Consider the following 20,629-nt stretch of genomic DNA (forward strand, 5'->3'; position numbering starts at 1 on the left):
GTCATCATTTACCAAACAATTGATGTACCCCATTGACGTCCATGGTATTTTTATTCCTACTATGGAAGTCAATGGGGTCCATCAACTGTTTTGTTAACGACATTCTTCAAAATATCTTCCTTTGTGTTCAGCAGAACAAATAAATTCATACAGGTTTGAAACAACTTGAGGGTGAGTAAATGATGACAGAATTTTCATTTTTAATTGAACTATTCCTTTAGTTATGAGCCAAATTATTTCTGAAACTAATGAGATGGAACAACAGCAACAACAACAAAATACCAGAGACTGCAACAACAACAGACGCACACATTGACAAGCGCTTCTGTGAGGGGGTTGTGAGAGCCGCAACTTTACTAAAAGAATACAAAGATATTTTCATCGGTCATAACGTCTGGAGAAAAATACTGCAGACACTGGACAAAGATGAACATGTCTAGAGCGCATGTGTCGACTGCCTGTGTCCGCGCACTCTTATCATATTGTCTGCAACGTGTTTGACTGTACGTATACGCATAAAAAACGTAAAACTTAATTTGGTCTTGTGATTTTCACCCGGCAAACAATAAACCGTTCACATTTGATGTTAGCATTTTGCTAAGCTAACAACAGGATAGTTGAATAAAAAAAAAATAACAGTACAAACAAATTTCATTATGAACCAAATTTTACTTCCTGTTAAAAAGGAAATGTAAAAAAAAAAAAAAAAGAGTTACAAAATACTGCATGTTAACTAAGGGGCTGTTTACATGTCAACGTAAATGTCAACTAAAACGTAAAACTTTTAATGCGTTTTGGCCGTTTGTTTACACGACAACGGCATTTTGGGTGCCTGAAAACGTAAACTTTTGAAAACATGTTTCAAAGTGCAAGTTTTTGAAAACGGTCTCCGTTTAAACAACAAAAACGCGGATCTCTGAAGACAATGATGTCATGCACATGCATATTACGTGTTCAGTCTACAGTGTTTCATCGCCATCTACTGGCTTGGCAGCAGATTACAGCGTTTTCAGTCGTTTTCGCGGATCCGTGTGAATGGGGATCGTTTTCACAACGGTGTCGTCTGTACGAGGAAAACTCAAAGGAAAAACGTCTCCGTTTTAAGCATATCGTTGTCGTGTAAACGTACCCTAATTCTGGTCCTTAGCGTTAGTGATTTGAGCAAACCCCTAACCTGAATGACTTCTAAGTGATTGGACTTATTATTTTCACCTGGCGAACAATAAAACGTTCAAGTTTGATCTTAGCATTTTGCTAAGCTAATCACAGGATAGTCAAATAAAAGCAAACACAAATGATGTTTAAAATTGTACATTTTTAATTACACAACTTTATTTATTGTTCATTTAGAGTATTGGATAAAACAGTTATTTTTAATCAACATTTCTCTTGCCTCAGCCATCAACTTGAATTTTTTTTCACTAAGCTTATCACAATGTATTTTGGGATTTCCTGCTAAAATGAGGCATCTTATGAGGCACCATGATTGATTGGCTACGTTTTTGAACAGACTTCATGCTATGACTGTGATGCCATAAAACGCTGCCTTCATAGGAAGTTCTTAAGCTTTAGTGATTGTGAAATATCAGTGAATGTCTTGTCACAATGTCTTTTCTTTTGTCCTTTGCAGCAACAACCTTCTTCAATCTCATAAATCTGCAGTATAGCACAATCTCAGAGTTCTGCACAGGGGACACATGTCAAGCCATGACGGCCTGTAATACGTAAGTCCTTTCATTTTCATTTCTCTTTCTCTGTTTCGTCTGTCTTTCTAGCTCTTTCTTCCTCTAGACGTGTGTCCTGGGGCGAGAATCAGAAACCTTCTTTTTACGAGAACTGCATTTGAAGGGCAGATCCCAGATCAGCACACTGGCTTTGTGAGAATCTGGGTTTGTAGGTCTGATTCGGGTTAATGCATGACTGGAATGAAAGCTGACACACATTTTACTGAAGCCAGCTTTCAGAAGTGTTTTGAACGAGAGAATACAAGGGAACTATTCTCAGAATTAGAGGTTTTGTAACTTTGTTTGAGGCGGAACCAATTAAATGACCTTAAAAGCCTATAGTTAAATGTTCCCACAGGCTGAATGGGTGTTAAAAGAATTACTTGTGACAACATTTACCTTTCAGCTTTAGTCTATTGACCAACTCTGTGAAAGTAATACTTATTTTTTTACTCATTTTTAGGAGTAAAGAGAAATGACAAAAATGCTCAGTAATTGAGTATTTCTTCACACAGTTAATTGACTTATTGAACGTTTTCTCAGAATAAGTGGAAAAACATAATAACCGTCACACACAATATCAATAATCCACGCTCATACATTATAACAAAATCCATTTAAAGGTTTTCAAGGAGAACTATGTTTCTTTTCAAAGTCTTGATGATGTTTTTGGGGTCTACTAGAATAGGTTTTCACATTCAAAAATGTATAAAAAAACCCACATTATTTATCACATATTTAACAGTGTTGCAGCTCCACTCTTCCCAATCTGTCAGTAACGCTATGTTTAGTTCCTGTCTCTATGAGTAAAGCACAATGCGCTCTGATTGGTCAACTGGAGCAGTGTGTTGTGATTGGTCAAGCTTTTGGAGCGTGTTTGGGAAATGTCGCACCCCTTACCATAACCATCAGTTTCAACACAACTAACGCACCTCAACCAGGCCTCATATGATTTATTATGCATATGCCTTTGGCGGGAATGAATTATTTAAATGAGGAATATTGTGACATGTTTGTTCCCGGCAGAAAACTCATGACTACAATGGGGGCGTTCCAGGGAGTTCAGAAACAGTGACACTGATATAGAGAATAACTCCTGCTGGGTTCACTGTGATTTGTAACTTTGCAGACCTTTTTAATGCTCAAACAGCAACATTACACTAAAGAAAGTTAAAAATGTAAAAAAGCATAAGAAGACCCATTTAACACTGATCGTAAAACAGTTTGAAAACGTTTAATTTTGAAAATGAAGCATTCAAAAAATGCCCCAATTGTAGAATCAGTCGAACAGAAAGACTGTACACAGTCCCACAAGTAACCATGTTGACTTTTAAAATCTTTGCTCGACTCGTTCGCCCTGTTTGGCCGGAGCGAGTCCTGGGTGTGAGTCGCTAAACTCCTCATTTACACACTGACCCGTAGAACCACATGCTTGACTATTCATGGACAAGAATTACCAACACACAGAACACTAACAATTGCGCACTAACCCCAGGCATACCACGGAGGGCAAGGATGGGTGCGCTCAAAATGACTCGAGCCTCATTTCAGTCACCGCCGGCTTTACAATTGATAAATCAATTACTGATGAAAAGACTGGGAGGAAAGAATGGACAAATAGACCTGATGTTCCTTCCCTCCATTTGTGATTTAGTGCCGAGTTATGTGGTTATATGCTGAGGTATTTTATTAGTATGATTATTGGGTGTTTCTTCAGTCATGTTATTTATTTATTTATTTTATTTTTCTTTAAATTACATTTATTTTTATGCATAAATGTTCTTATTGTCTCAGACTTTCAATCTTAAACTATGAAAGATTTTCATAAAAAATATTTAACTATGATAATCTGAAGTTAAATATTGTATATTTCTTTTGCAGATATTTATATCAGTTTTTACAGAAATTATGACAGTCCCTCAGTTATAGCTTTGCTCCTAATAATCAAATATTTTATCAAATGTTAATTTATATATATTTTTTACCAGTAAGACAATTTTAGCTTGATGTAAAATATGAGACAAGTGATCTGTAAGGAGTTTAAGGTAAACATAATTTGTGAAAAGCATATTTGTAAATGTGAAAATTGATAAAAAAAAAAAAAACGGATTGTTTTTTTTAGGAAACGCTAGCTATAAAATTAGCCTTAAAAAGACAAATAATTTGGCCATTTTATTCCAATTTTTTTTCAAATGTAGTTTCCACCACTTAATTTTTATTAAACAAACAACTGATTTAAAAAACACTGTGGTGAAAATGTTTGTAACGTTTCAAAAAAATGACAGTTCTCCTGTAATGCATGTGGACTGTTGGACATTTGTAGATAAATTGATTTTTTCTTTTTTTTTTTTCAAACGTCCATAGTTGAAGAAACACCCTAAAATATTTTCTACTTGTACTATGCGATAAATTGTGATAAAAAAGTAGAGTTTTGTACAGGTAGGTTTACTACTTGCAGTTATGAAATTAACTGCCGCCATTTCCACTTGGAATTGAATCTGTAACTCTCCACTTTACTCCACTTTAGCTTACACTGACCGTTAATTCACTTCAAGGGATAGTTTCATTAAAAATAAAAATTCTGTCATCATTCACTCACCCTCATGTCGTTCCAAACCCGTAAGACTTTCGTTCATCTTCAGAACACAAATGAAGATATTTTTAATGAAATCTGAGTAATTTCTATCCCTCCATTGACAGCTAAGCAACTACCACTTTAACGCCCCAGAAATGTAGTAAAGACATCATAAAATTAGTCCATGTGACTCTTGTGGTTTAACCTCCATTTTATGAAGTGACTCGAGAGCTTTGTTTGTGTTCCGAAGATGAACAAAAGTCTTACAGGTTTGGAACGACATGTGTGTGAGTATTAATGACAAAACTTTCATTTTTGGGTGATAACCCTTTCAACAAGTGATCTTTATTTCATCCGTTTGGTTCATGTTTGCTCATGCGTTGAATGCATCAGGTCACTGGGTCCATGCATGCTGTACGGTCAGTTTAGCGGACAGTTTGCATTCCAAGAGATTTGTAATGTCTACAGCCCCCCCGACCCCACGCTACCCTCCCAAACTGAGCAATCCTCCTTAAAAAAGGTGATAGCAGCCACATTCCAGTTGTTTTAAACCGTAAACTGTTGTTCACTTTGTCCTAATGTGCTGGGAATGTGACTCACAAGAAGTGAATTTTAATTTTAGTTTGTCGTCTTTTTCACAGAATATACTACTGGTATGATGAAAGGGGGAAGAAGACGAAGTGCACAGCGCCTCAGTATATTGACCTCGTAATGACTTTCGTGCAGAAATTAGTGACGGACGAAGAAATCTTTCCCACAAAATATGGTGTGTATAATTACTGCCCTCTTGCAGTCGTAATAGAGAACTACACGATTTGAGATTTCAACGTTTGAAGTAAAAGCCCTTAGATCAGTGGCGCCCTCTAGTGTTCATAGAGTAGAATGAGCTTTGTGAAAACAACTGATCTGGGCTTTCTCCTTGATTTACTTTTATCTCTTGCAAGAAATAGCCATGTATAATAGAATAGGATCATAGTAAAAACGATCCCTTTATGAGGAATTAAATTATTATGATTTATAAAAAGTATTATATTATAAGTAATTTAATAATAACTTTGTTTAAGGTGTCCGTTTTACAGTGTAATTATGCATTTAAGTACTGTGTAATAATAATTAGCTACATGTATTTACTATAGGATTAGGATTAGGGGTTGGTTTAGGGTTAGTTGCATGTAATTATGCATAATTTATAGTTATTACTACAGTAAATACATGTGTAACAAGGACACTGTAAAAATGAAGTGTTACCAATTTTTTTGTAGTCATAGTATAGTATATATTATTTAAACTAACTTCATTTTATGTAAATATTTAATGCTTTATTTATTTTTAATTCACTGACATTTGATTTAATTTCAAACAATAAATGAATACAAGCAAATCATTTGTAAATTAATACAACTGAATTATTTATTTTAATATAGTTTATAGACAACTGTTTTTGAAGTAAAAATAAACCTTTTATAAGGAATAGAAAATCATTATAAATAATGTAATGATATTTTTTTCAACCCTAGCAGATTTTGATATTTAAATCAATAATAATAAAAAAAAATTATATATATATATATATATATATATATATATATATATATATATATATTTATATATATTTATTTATTATTATTATTAATATTATTATTATTATTATTATTATTATTTGAATAATTTTTTAAAATAATGTTTAATGCTTTACTTACTTTTAATTTCCTAACTAATTAATTTCCTAGCTAATTATAAACAATTAATGACATTAGTCATTTGTGAATAATTTGTGAATAAATCTGATTATTTTTAATTAACAATATTTATTTAATTTATTTTAATTAATTTTGATGAAATAATATAAAATAAACTTTTATAAAGAATAAAAATATAATAAATAATATAACGATAATAACGTAATTAGATTTCTTATTAATCCTAGCAGATTTCCTAATTTCCTAACAATTGATTTAATTACAAACAATAAATTATTACAAACAAATTTGTATAGTTTATGAACAGCTGTATTTAAAGTAAAAATAAACCTTTCAAAAGGAATAAAAAATCATTATAAATAATATAATGATTGTTTTAAAATCCTAGCCGGGTTTGATATTTAAATCAATAAAATTAATATGTATATTTTAAAATAATATGTTTAATGCTTTACATACTTTTAATTTCTTTACTAATTCTAAACAATAAATTACATTAGTCATTCGTGAATAATTTGTGATTAAAACAGCATTATTTTTAATGAACAATATTTAATTTGATTAAATAATAATGAAACATGAAATAAAATCAATAAAAAACAAACAAATGCTAACTATCTCAATTCCCTTTCAGGCAAAGCCTTTCCCAACTCGTTCGAGTCCCTGGTGAAGAAGGTGTGCCGGTTCCTGTTCCACGTGTTGGCGCACATTTACTGGTCGCACTTTAAGGAGACCGTGGCTCTGGAGCTGCAGGGACACTTGAACACACTGTACGCACATTTCATCGTCTTCGTCAGGGAATTCAACCTGATCGACCCCAAGGAGACCTGCATCATGGACGACCTGTCGGAGGTGCTGTGCGCCCCCCTGCCCCCCCTCCCACACAATCACGTGACCGAGAGATGAGCCGATAGCAGACCTGACACAACTCCTCGGAGGAAGATGACTGAAAAGAAAAGTGGGAGGCCTCCTTGGACGGGCCCCTCCATCACTTTTCCCTCACCGTGTTAACGTGAACTGATCAAAAGGATGGGACGGGGGACCGCTGGTCTGCAGGTCCTGTACCAGCACAGATTGGTGTGAATGTTTAACAGGACAAACAATCTGTCAACATTATCATTTATATAGGAACATTTTATATTTTTATTTGCTTTTTATTATTATTATTTTTGCGCATAAGCCCTCGGAGGTTTTGTTTTCTTTTAGGGAATGGTATTTCAGCTCGGCTCTCATCAGTGCCTTAGATATATAGCTAAGGTATTGTTTGTTTATATGCAACACTGTTTAGAATATGATCCTTGACCTCTGGCTCCCCCTTGTGGAGGGAGTGACGTCACGCACCGACTGACTGTTTATGACCTCTGCAGCCTTATTTCACCTTTCTCTTTCATATTCCAGCCATCATTCATTGTCCATTTTCCTATACGTTATCAAAATGATTTCCAGCGGTTCAAAAATGTATTCTTTAGCCTTTCAAGATTATGTAAAAACGCTATGATGGTTTGAAAGATGCTTTTGAGAAAGTCTGGAGGTTTCTGACAAGGATACCACCCCGACTGCAACATGCCCACATCTGGGACACGTGGATTCCACACGGCCCGGATCTGGGCCGACACTATGTTGCTGTCTGGGATATCCGCAATGTCTGCTCGCTCGGAGAGATGATGCAGACAGGGACAAATATTTGTTGCATGGCAGTTGACTTGCTGAGTTGTATTGATGAGAGAGCACATTCTCCATTATTTTTTTATTTCACTTTTTATCTTTCTTTTTTTAAATGATCAGAGGTCATGAATATTGTGGCAGAAAATGCACATTAAGTCCCAACCCCCAAAGAAATAGATTGTAACTATATATATATATATATAAAAAAATAAAAAAAATCACAATAATTGCCTTTAGCGAGAGAGCATCTCTCCTCCTTAATTAATTTATTTTTACTTTTTTATCTATTTGCAGAGTTCTTCTGTTCTTGCTTTCTTTTTATGTATTTTAATTATCTAAGTTAAAAGCCACTTAATATTTTAGGCTCTGCAAAACATAATCAAATAAAAACAAGAAATGCCACTTTACCTCTGTGTTGCGTTCCCTTCATTAATGAGATGGTTCAGGTGAATGGAAAGAGTCCTCGATGAATCGGCGTCCTTGGGAACTTGGTGAGGCTAGTTCAGATTTGAAATGTGCACACATGTAGAAATTGTTTTGTGAAGTAATTTAAGTCATTTAAGATTATATTCATACTGCCAGCAGAAGACGACACAAAGACAGACTAAAACCGTGTGTAAACATCATTACGGCATGTAGAAAGATTTGATTATGGAGAAAATCCTGAGCAGTGATGCCCATATTGCTTCTTTTGTGTTGGACAGGAAAGTGAGTTCAGAAAGTGAATCGACGTAGGTGATAAGATATAGGTAGATAAGCTATAAGATAAGATGCCTTTATTTTTTATTCAGAAAACAACAAAATTACGAAGTTAAAGAGATACCAAAAATGAAAATTAGCCCATGATTTACTCACCCTAAAGTCATCCTAGGTGTGACATTCTTCTGTCAGGCAAATACAGTCGGAGTTATACTAAAAAATGTCCTGGCTCTTCCAAGCTTTATAATGGCAGTGAATGGCCGTTTCTGTTTTGAAGTCAATAAAAGTAAATCTATCCATGATAAAAGTGCTCCACACTGCTCCGGGGGGTTAATAAAGGCCTTCTGAAGTGAAGCGATGCGTTTGTGTAAGAAAAATATCCATATTTAAAACTTTATAAAGTCAAATAACTAGCTTCCGGCCAAACGAACATACAGATTACACTTAAGTCTAAAGCGCAACTTATGCGAGTAATGCTACGTACTGCTGATATTTAAGTTACGCCATTGCGATTTAGGCGTAAGTAGACTGCATATGGCTGTTTGGCAGGAAGCCAGAATTTTACTTTGTAACGTGTTAAATATTAATATTATTCTTAAACAAATGCATCACTTCGCTTCAGAAGGCCTTTATTAACCCTGCTGAGTCGTATGGAGTTCCTTTATGATGGATAGATGCACTTGAAAAGCTTGGAAGAGCCAGGACATTTTTTAATATAACTCTGATTGTATTCGTCTGACAGAAGAATGTCTTTACATACAGCTAGGATGACTTGAGGGTGAGTAAATCATGGGCTAATTTTCATTTTTGGGTGAACTATCCTTTTAAGTGAAAACTCAGAGACGCGATCATGCTGATCCACGTCGATAGATGGCAGTGCAGAGACTTTGATCTTAAAGCAGGGCTGCCAACTTTCTTTTACTGTCTATGCAACTCACACACATTCAGCAAGACTCACGCAATTGACACTGTTCTCACGTGATCAAGCCATACATTAGGTCTCACGCAGTGAAAAATACACGGAGGAGCAAAGAAGACCGACAAGACAGCAGGTAACATCGGTTATGAAACAAAGTCTCAGCTTTCAAATTTTGTCTTTTTTAAAGAAATTCAAACAATAAATAGGCTACAATATATTTTGTGGCTCTTTAATGTCGTAACAGATCGCTTTAGCTCCTCAGTTCCAGTGGCATGTGAACTGATCATCTCTTCCTCTTTACTGCTAGTTATAGTACGAAACAAACATGAATGAACACAAAAAGGTATCTTAAAAGATACCGTACAACTTAAATGAATCATGTCATGAATTGCATGGCATATTCGCCCAATCAGTGTTTCATCCACAGATAGACATCAATAAAACAGCTTGAGAACAATAGGTCACGCTATATTTTACCTCAGAAAAGCCAATGACCAACTCTATAAATAGCTAGAAAAAGGAACTCTAGATAGGAGCTTTTTGCTAAAAAATAAAATTACATATACAATTACATATCAATTCATTTTTTTTTACTCTTGTATCATCAAAACATTATGAAAAAAAACGTTTTTTATAATAGAAAGGATGTTTTATTAAAGTTCAGGAGGAGCACGTTCATGATCTCTTCAAACTGCACAAGAGGATACCGGGTTTGTTTGTAACACTTTTTGCTTTAGCATCTGTAACTCACTGAATTAGAGTGCTCAAACTTTTATACAAAGTACCCAGTACCACATTTGTTTACTATGAAAGGCACCAATTCAAACCTCTGCAACAATATCACAGCCCTTATAAGTTGATGTCAAATACATGGTGTGCTGTTGTTGCAATCTGCCCCACTACCGGTGTAGGTTGTAACAATTAGACAAAAGAAGCAAAAACAGGTTTATTAAAACGATCAAAAAGGACAAAACGAAACAATGCCTCTGTGATTGATCATAGCTCAATCCACTTTCTGTTTGACTCAGGAGTTTGTGCATGTGTCTGTATTATTCTACAGTGATGGGGACGAGACCGCCTATGCCGAGTCTGAGTCAAGACCGAGTCTTTGAAGGGTCGAGTCCGAGTCAAGACCGAGTCTTTGAAGGGTCGAGTCCGAGTCAAGACCGAGTCTTTGAAGGAACAAGTCCGAGTCGAGTCCGAGAAAGCAGAAATCGGTCTCGAGACCGGACTCGAGTACTACATCACTATTATTCTAAGTTAATCTACTAGAACAAACTTCCTTTGTTCAAAGAACATGTAGATTTAAAAAAAAAAAAAATGTGTCAATGTGTGACTCAAATATTTGTCTCAAATATTTTCTTAAAGAAGCTTTGGTGTTATTGTGGGTATTGCTGAAGACTCCCTGAATGAAAAACTCCTCAAAGTCCACATTTATTTTATGTTAAGTATACTACAAATACATTACTTATTTATGTTTACTTATGTACTTAATATAAATACCCTACAATTGTACTTTTGTTATACTAAATTGGTATACTTAAAGTCTGTTCAATTGGAACAACTAATTATGTACTTAATGCACTTTAGTTATCCAGAAATAGTGCTGAGGTTCAACTAAAGATATTCTTAAGTACATTTGATTGTGCTAAAATGGAACTATTCCATATATACTTTAGGTACACTTTAAAAATCTTGCATTTAACGACTGATATTATACAGAGATCGTCTCGGGTTACGTCTGTAACCCTTGTTCCCTGAGAAGGGAACTCGCACTGCGTGCTTAAAAACGACTCTTTGGGGATGCTCCCTGAGCGTGCGCCTCTGAAGTATGAATGAAACTTCCAATCCTGATTGGTGTTGCGTCATGACGTAACATGTGATGGTATACCCGGAAGTATAAATAGACACTGGCACACACGCGTTAGCCTCGTGATGAAGCAAGCCGCTCCCAGGCATGAAGGGGCGTGGCAAGGGACACAGTGTCTCGTTCCCTTCTCAGGGAACAAGGGTTACAGACGTAACCTGAGACGTTCCCTTTCGAGGGAACTCGCACTGCATTGTTAAAAACGACTCTTTGGGGAACGAATACCCACTATGCCATGCATCAAAATGCCTGCCCCTGTGTGAAACTGATCAGGCACAAGCTAGGGCGAGAGCACCCGCGCACCGAGCATATTAGGGAGGTGCAGACTATAAAATCTGATAAAAGTGTGTGGGGTAGCCCAACCGGCTGCCTCACAGATCTCCTGGAGGGGCACCCCCGAGTAGAGGGCCCTAGAGGAAGCCATGCTTCTAGTGGAATGAACACCTTATGGCCAAAGGTGAAGGCAGATTGCGCACCTGGTAAGCCGAGACAATAGCCTGTACAATCCAGTTACTGATTGTTTGCTTGGATGCAGGGAGCCCCTTCTTAGGTGACCCAAAACTCAGTTGGTCCGACCAGTTGGTCCGACCTCCTCCAAGAAGAGGACCTCTCAAGGTAAATACTCAGTGCTCTGACAGGACAAAGCACATGGAGTCTCTCTTCTTCTGCCGACACATGTGGTGGAGGATGAAATGCCTGCAGGATGATAGATCTTGCCATGTTGGAAGGCACCTTGGGCACATAGCCAGGTCTCGGATGCAAGATGGCCTTAATTCCTCCCGGGGAAAACTCCAAGCAAGCTGGTGAAACTGCCAGGGCTTGGAGATCTCCCACCCTCTTAAGCGAGGTAATGGCTAAGAGAAATGCCATCTTAAACGTCAAGTCCTTAGGTGAAGCCGACTGAAGTGGTTCGAAGGGGGCCAGGGATAACCCTTCAAGAACCACTGCCAGATCCCAGGCAGGAACTCTGGTCCTGGTTGTCGGTCTCATCCTCCATGTACCACGGAGAAAACGTATGACCAGCTGGTTCCTCCCCAGCAGCCCATCACTTGGTGGTGCATGGAAATCCGGAATGGCAGCCACGTACACCTTACGTGTGGAAGGGGGGGATGGGAAAATGCCGCAGATGGAGGTCTTGCCAGCTACCTCGACAGGATGTCTGCTCCCTGATTCTGAACCCCTGGGACATACATTGCTCTGATGGACGACAGCTTGCCCTGGGACCAGAAGATAATCTGATGCGCCAGTTTGTACAGAGGGCGCGATCTGAGACCCCCCTGTCGATTCAGATAAGCAACCACCGACGTATTGTCTGACCGTATCAAGACATGGTAGCCTTTGATGTCTGGGAGGAAGCTCCTCAAAGCTCTGAACACAGGATTTAGATTTTGAGCGGCAAGGGAGATACTGCTGAAATGACGCAGATTTCTTCCTTGCCTCCTGAAACCTGTCGACGACAGTTGTAACTGCGTCACCGAACAGGCCTGAAGGCGAGAGCGGCGCATCCAGGAGAAAACTCTTATCTTTTTCCTTTATACCTGATAAATTCAGCCACAGATGCCTCTCCGTGGCTACCATAGCTGACATGGAGCAGCCGATAGCACGGGCCGTCTCCTTAGTAGCCCGAAGAGACAAATCAGTGGCTTTTCAAATTTCGGCAATATCTTCAGGTGTGGGTCCCTCGCCCTCATCTAAATCCTTCAATAGATCGGCCTGGAATGCCTGCAAGATGGCCATAGTGTGCAGACATGAACCAGCCCGACCTGCCGCCATATATGCCCTGCCCACCAATGCAGAGGTATCTCTGCATGGTTTGCTGGGCAGCGCCAGGGCTTTTAGGGATGATGCCGCTTCAGGAGAGAGGTAGCTGGCAAGACCTCCATCTGCGGCATTTTCCCATACCCCAACTCTCTCGCGCCTACCACGTGGTTATAATCCACAGCAGAAGGATAGGAGACACGAGATGAGTGGGGTTTATCCCATGATTTTGAGATCTCTTTTTGTAAATCAGGGGAAAATGGTAAGCCCCGGCGCTGAGGTTGTGAGCGGTGCTGCAGGAAGCGCTCATCTAGCTTGCTTTTATTTTGTACTTCCTGCTTATCAAGTGGCCAGTTGATGTTGAGTCTGGCCACTGCACGCGTCACAACCTCAACGAGCTCCTCATAAGCGGGAACGTGAACTGGCGAGTCTAATTCATGTTCGTCCGCTTTGATGCTGAGTACATCTACTTCCTCGGAAGCAGACAACTCAAGCATCGGACCCTCGTCACGGGCAGAAGAAGCTGCAGCACGGGCTTCTTCACCATGAACAGGGGTTTCAGAACCTTCAGACGAAGAATGAGAAGGTGCCACAGCAGTCTCATTCTCGTCTGCAAGGTCCCTTTGCGAACCCCACGATCTGAGTCACCGCGGACGCGGGACCCGAACAGCGGGGAACGCGAGCCTGGCCATCCTCATCAAAGACAGCCAGGCAGGAGCACAGTACTCTGATAGGGAGTGACTCACAATGACCGCAAGCAGCTCCCTCGAGAGCTGCCCGGGTGTGCTGCACTCCCAAACAGTCCACACATAACTGATGTGTGTCCCCACCCGTGATATATCTAGGGCAGGGGTGCACACATTTTTTGAACTGCTCACTCGCCATAATAATGATCAGATACGTGACAAACAACACCAAATATAACAGACAAAACAGAGAGTGCTTGCTGAAGAGCGAAAGCTAACGCGTGTTTGTGCCGGTGTCTATTTATACTTCCGGGTATGCCGTCACGTTACGTCATGACGCAACACCAATCAGGATTGGAATAGTTTCATTCATACTTCAGAGGCACACGCTCAGGGAGCATCCCCAAAGAGTCATTTTTAATGACGCAGTGCGAGTTCCCTCGAAAGGGAACATACTATCCTCACTAATAGTGACATTAAAACACATTTTAGGCTTAAAGGGGGGTATAATGCTCTTTTCAGAAGATCTAAAATAAGTGTTTATGTGAAGTTTTAGCCCTTTGCTTTGAACTTTGAGCATCGTGACTTGGCATATGTTGTTTATGCTCAAACATCAACATTACACACTAACTTAAGTTTAAAAAGTGAAATCATAATCAACCACCCCTTTAATATTAAGAAATGTGTATTGTGCAATAAAGAAGTACTACAAATAAAGTTTAATTATAATATTTATATCAGTAAGTCTCAAGCGATATGTCAGTAAATATGTTAATGGATATGTAGTATACTTAGTATCATGAAATAAACTTGGTATTTGTTTTTTTGGGTATTCTTTATAATTTGAACTGAAGAAAACACATGCAAATTAAGAAAACATCTTCATCAGTTTGACAACACATGTGCTGCAAATACTCACAACGCAACCAAATACAGAAACACGCTGCAAATACTCACAACGCAACCAGAAACAGAAACACGCTGCATGTACTCACTACGCAACCAAATACAGAAACGCACTGCAAATAGCACAGACCACAACAGAAATGTTTTAAAGGGAACCCCAACAAGTGACGAACCTGGCTGGGACATGCTTATTGTTCAATGTCTACTCATCTGTGGTGTTGTCAATGACCTGAAAGGTGAGTTTTTTACATCCTGATCGTATGTGCGTTGTAAGTATTTGCAGCACGTTTCTGTATTTGGTTGCATTGTGAGTATTTGCTAGATTGGGTAAACCCAGCCTGATCTGCCGGCGATTTGATTTCGCCCTGCAGCTCAGGCTGAAAACCTGTACAGCTCTGTCCAATTCCTTTTAACCTCTCGACAATGCTCAATGGCTTCTTTTTAGCAAACAAATCGCTCGAGTGGGTGTAAATACCACCCACTCGAGCAAATACTCTGTTGTGAGTATTTGCAGTGTGTTTCTGTATTTGGTTTTGTTGTGAGTATTTTCAGCGTGTTTCTGTATTTGGTTGTGTTGTGAGCATTTGCAGTGTGTTTCTGTATTGGTTGTGTTGTGAATATTTGCAGTGTGTTTCTGTATTGGTTGTGTTGTGAATATTTGCAGTGTGTTTCTGTATTTGGTTGTGTTGTGAATATTTGCAGTGTGTTTCTGTATTTGGTTTTGTTGTGAGTATTTGCAGCTCGTTTCTGTATTTTGTTGTGTTGTGAGTATTTGCAGTGTGTTTCTGTATTTGGTTGTGTTGTGAGTATTTTCAGTGTGTTTCTGTATTTGGTTGTGTTGTGAGTATTTGCAGTGTGTTTCTGTATTGGTTGTGTTGTGAATATTTGCAGTGTGTTTCTGTATTTGGTTGTGTTGTGAATATTTGCAGTGTGTTTCTGTATTTGGTTTTGTTGTGAGTATTTGCAGCTCGTTTCTGTATTTTGTTGTGTTGTGAGTATTTGCAGTGTGTTTCTGTATTTGGTTTTGTTGTGAGTATTTTCAGCGTGTTTCTGTATTGGTTGAGTTGTGAGCATTTGCAGTGTGTTTCTGTATTGGTTGTGTTGTGAGTATTTGCAGTGTGTTTCTGTATTTGGTTGTGTTGTGAATATTTGCAGTGTGTTTCTGTATTTGGTTTTGTTGTGAGTATGTGCAGCTCGTTTCTGTATTTTGTTGTGTTGTGAGTATTTGCAGTGTGTTTCTGTATTTGGTTGTGTTGTGAGTATTTTCAGTGTGTTTCTGTATTTGGTTGTGTTGTGAGTATTTGCAGTGTGTTTCTGTATTGGTTGTGTTGTGAATATTTGCAGTGTGTTTCTGTATTTGGTTGTGTTGTGAATATTTGCAGTGTGTTTCTGTATTTGGTTTTGTTGTGAGTATTTGCAGCTCGTTTCTGTATTTTGTTGTGTTGTGAGTATTTGCAGTGTGTTTCTGTATTTGGTTTTGTTGTGAGTATTTTCAGCGTGTTTCTGTATTTGGTTGTGTTGTGAGCATTTGCAGTGTGTTTCTGTATTGGTTGTGTTGTGAGTATTTGCAGTGTGTTTCTGTATTTGGTTGTGTTGTGAATATTTGCAGTGTGTTTCTGTATTTGGTTTTTTTGTGAGTATTTGCAGCTCGTTTCTGTATTTTGTTGTGTTGTGAGTATTTTCAGTGTGTTTCTGTATTTGGTTGTGTTGTGAGTATTTGCAGTGTGTTTCTGTATTTGGTTGTGTTGTGAATATTTGCAGTGTGTTTCTGTATTTGGTTTTGTTGTGAGTATTTGCAGCTCGTTTCTGTATTTTGTTGTGTTGTGAGTATTTGCAGTGTGTTTCTGTATTTGGTTGTGTTGTGAGCATTTGCAGTGTGTTTCTGTATTGGTTGTGTTGTGAGTATTTGCAGTGTGTTTCTGTATTTGGTTGTGTTGTGAGTATTTTCAGCGTGTTTCTGTATTTTGTTGTGTTGTGAGTATTTGCAGTGTGTTTCTGTATTTGGTTGTGTTGTGAGTATTTTCAGCGTGTTTCTGTATTGTGAATATTTGCAGTGTGTTTCTGTATTTGGTTTTGTTGTGAGTATTTGCAGCTTGTTTCTGTATTTTGTTGTGTTGTGAGTATTTGCAGTGTGTTTCTGTATTTGGTTGCGTTGTGAATATTTGCAGCTCATTTCAGTATTGGTTGTGTTGTGAGTATTTGCAGCATGTGTTGTCAAACTATGAAGATGTTTTCTTCAGTTTCAGCGTGTTGAGCTCTCTCAGCCACCGTACTCATGTGAGCCACAACAAAGACAAACAAATACACGATCAATAACAATGCAATTATTAGAAACCATACTTTTGACTTTTTCATCTCTGAGGATTGTGCCAATGTAATTTACAGTGATTTAAAAAATACTTTAAATTAAATATATTATTTTTGTTTGATATTGACAGCTGATTGGGGAATTATTTTATGGTATCTTTTTTTTCTTTACTGTTCTGAAAAGCATAATAGGTAGCCTAATATGTGCTTTGTTACGTTAACGGTTTAAATTAATCAATAGCAAAATGAAGATATAAATGTGCATATATTGTAAAATATACACATTTATATTTTTATTTTGCACCATACAAATGTTGTATTTATACACATTTATATTTTAATTTTGCACATGATACAAATGTACATGATACAAATGTACATGATACAAATTATTATTCTTATTATTTTATTTATTTTTAACCAATTTTAAAGTTTTATTACATATTTGTTCCTGAAATCCACCCTTCTGCTGGGATCAAAAACAAAATTGGATTTTGTGATATAATCCAATTTCAGAATTATTATTTTTTCCAACCCACATTAAAAATGTTATCCAATCCGATAGCCGAAATCCGGTCAGATTACTTTTTAACAACTGGGCCCAGAAGATATGTGGGTCAACTTCAGATCTAGCACTAGGCCACAAGGTGGAAGCATTTCTCAAGTAATGCGTTGTTACGCTTATACATGACACTAATTTACTCATTCTAGGGCGGGGCCTTAGCTCATGAATATTGATTATGATAAGTTACTCCCGGGTCACTTCAGGACGGTTGCCACGCAACATCGCTAATTCTATTCTGGTAAATCACAGTAGGACTCACAGCACCGACATGTGGGCCTATCCATTAATATTCAAAGGGTAAACTTAGCTATACGGTAAGGTCTGTCCTGTCAGTGCATTACAAAGCAAGTCAGTACAAACAAGCTGGTTTATTTATAACAAGGCATAAAACAGGGATTGTATTAAACGTCATGCGCTTCTTCAAAGCATGTGCATAGTCATTCACTTCCTGAGACCTTAATTCAAACGTGCATATTTCTCAATAAGAGGTAATTCATATAAAGAAAAGTTGCAACAGTGCATCCGTAGGCTATTTCTTGGATCCAAACGAAAATATTATATAATAATATGTGTTATCTCTCTCTCTCTTTTTGTCCACTGCAGTGGACATATGTACACCGTTTTGTTGTTATAAATAGCTATATTTGTATGTCCGTTCTTTTTATTCCAATACAGTAGTTTGAAATAGATAATAAAGCGTCTCAGGAGGTTAACGACAGAACAGATTCATGTTTCTTTTGGTGTGCTGATTTTGATTCTTCTCCTCACTGATGCGCCTGCTCTGTTGGGCTCCTGCAGTTTAAACCTCTCCAATCCTCCCGCCTCATCCAGAGCTCGCGCGCTGCAGCTCGGCGTGGACACTTTAACGGTGTTCCCAAACTTAGAATAGTCCACAGCATACATTCCATCTTCTTGAGACACCGTAGGCACAAACCTCTGACCCCATAATATCTCCTCGGACAGGTAAGAGGTCCGCGCTTGTGTGGTGATGCCGGTGGTCTCCACAACCCCCTCCAGTACGACGACCACCTCAATATCCTCGTGCAGCAGATCAGCCGCCGATAGATCATACAGCGGGCTGTTTTTGTCAATCACGTGACTGATGATGAGGGGTGACACCAGAAAGATGCTGTTGGTGCCCACCGGGTTGTCCATCTGGATGTCTATCTGATCCAAAGGCACCATCTCGCCTTCATTGGTGACGGTTTTGCGCACCACCTGCATGTGGATGGCGGCACTGATGATCATGCTCTTCCTCAAGTCCCCGAGGCGAAACATGAAGCACAGCTTGTTGTTTCTGACGGTTATAACCGCGTGTTTGCTGAAGATAAGCGTTTCCGCTCGCCGGTTTGCTTGCGCGGTTTTCATGAAGATGCATCCCAACATGATGGCATTGATCAGCAAACCGACTATGTTCTGAATGATCAGTATCACGATGGCCGATAGGCACTCCTCAGTGACCATCCGTCCGCCAAAACCGATGGTCACCTGGACTTCAATGGAGAACAGAAAGGCTGAGGAGAACGAGTGGATGTCTGTTACACACGGGACAAAGTCGTCACCTTTCGGGTCCAGGTCTCCGTGCGCGAAGGCGATGAGCCACCAGACCATCCCGAACAATAGCCAACTGCACAGAAAGGACATAGTGAAGATCACCAGAGTGTGAAGCCATTTTAGATCCACTAGAGTGGTGAAAACGTCTTGTAGAAACCGTCCTTGTTCGCGTATGTTCGTGTGCGCGACGTTGCACGTTCCGTTCTTGGAGACGAATCGCGCCTTCCTCGGTTTACTCTTATATTTGGGCTGTAACACATTCTCCGCCAACCGAGTCAAGAAATAGTCATCGGGAATGAGTCCTTTTCTGGACAACATAGCTGGTCCATACTACAGTTTCGCGACTGCGCTATTAAGTTGTAACATGGTAAGTGCGCTCATCTTCAGTGCGCGCCGCGCTCGGTGTCCGTTCACGCGCTCACATGAGGGTATAGGAGGTCCCGTGGGAAGACGACACTTTTAGTGATCCGGCTGCCGCTGCCAGTCAACTGCAACCGGATATTTTCTCGCACATCCTCAGATGTGACTTCAGAAAGACTCATTCAGCACAGGACATGCGTGCTAAACGCGAACTTTACCACAGTGAGAAGAGAACCCACTCTGCGTTCACAATTAAAAGACATAGTACTACACTTCTATACTTATGTCATACTAGGGCTCCAGTTCTAAATAGACAAACTATACTACTAGTCAGCAATGCTTTACTACACTATAGCTTGCTACACTTTACTCTGCATTAACAATATAACTTTTTTACCTAATAAAAAAGAGCATTTTTATTTTTTTATTTCTAACTTCGGTAACACTATTTTAATGTGTCCTTGTTACACGTTACTGTATTTACTATAGTAATAGCTATAATTAGGCATAATTGCATGCAACTAACCCTAAACCAAACCCTATTCCTACAGTAATTACTGTACATGTCATTAATTAATATTACTAAGTAAATCACTGTAACAGGGACGCATTAAAATAGTGTAACCCACATTTTTTAATTGCATTTTTTATTTTTATATTTAAAAGATTAGCATACCATATTACAGACAACAAAGTTGTACTGGACTATCTTGCTATTGTTACACTCTGCATTAACAATACAAATCAGTGTGTGAGTGCAAGTTTGCATGAGACAAACTACACTAACCGATGTTATATAATAACCTATATACTATAACTGAACTACACTGTAGCTTACTATACTATGCTAATTAACTGTGAATTAGCAACACATTTAGCTTTTAAAGGCTACAAAATAAAATACAAAATAGCGATTCATTTCCTAGCCTACTATACCATACTGTGCTATACTTCACTCTTCATTAACAATAAAAAAATATTGGGCTGTAGTGAATAATTAAAGTATATACTACACAAACGCAATAGCACACTACCCTACAGAAATTCTGTTCTTACACTATAGCAGACAACAGTGCTGTGTACTACTATACGATGCTCTTCATTACCAATAAACATTTAGCATCAGTTCTAACTACAGTATATTATAATACAACTAACAATACTGTACTAAAATATGTTACGATAATAGTGAAGTAAGTCACAGATTTCACAAAACATGTATTCATGTTTTATTGGGGATATGAAGTATCCTACATACTAGGTCCTAGATCACGTAATTTTCACAACTCACAACTTTTAAAACAGTATTTGTCTACTTAAAGCTTTTTCAGAAGTAAGTTTTGT

The 20,629-nt window shown here is 38.3% G+C and overlaps 2 protein-coding genes across 5 annotated transcripts in view; one reads left to right on the forward strand and one right to left on the reverse strand.

Annotated features, from left to right (window-relative positions):
- The window catches only part of mob2a (MOB kinase activator 2a), a 49,522-nt gene extending 41,655 nt beyond the window's left edge, over positions 1–7,867 (forward strand). For 3 of the 4 annotated variants that reach the window (XM_084095519.1, XM_084095517.1, XM_084095516.1), the window contains exons 3-5: positions 1,631–1,724; positions 4,941–5,065; positions 6,634–7,859. In XM_084095519.1, coding sequence (XP_083951645.1) covers positions 1,631–1,724; positions 4,941–5,065; positions 6,634–6,905 — 491 coding nt within the window. In that variant the 3' untranslated portion in view covers positions 6,906–7,859. Of the gene's footprint in view, positions 1–1,630; positions 1,725–4,940; positions 5,066–6,633 lie in introns of all 4 variants that reach the window. The other variant, XM_084095518.1, reaches the window with a different exon arrangement.
- Positions 7,868–17,230: 9,363 nt separating this feature from the next.
- Positions 17,231–20,615, reverse strand: kcnj11 (potassium inwardly rectifying channel subfamily J member 11). The gene has a single exon (XM_084095064.1). It carries the CDS (start codon positions 19,241–19,243, stop codon positions 18,098–18,100), a length of 1,146 nt encoding a protein of 381 aa, XP_083951190.1. The 5' UTR covers positions 19,244–20,615; the 3' UTR covers positions 17,231–18,097.
- Positions 20,616–20,629: the final 14 nt, after the last annotated feature.

The sequence above is a fragment of the Abramis brama genome (genome assembly GCF_963993115.1).
Source record: "Abramis brama genome assembly, chromosome: 20".
Classification (NCBI taxonomy): domain Eukaryota; kingdom Metazoa; phylum Chordata; class Actinopteri; order Cypriniformes; family Leuciscidae; genus Abramis; species Abramis brama.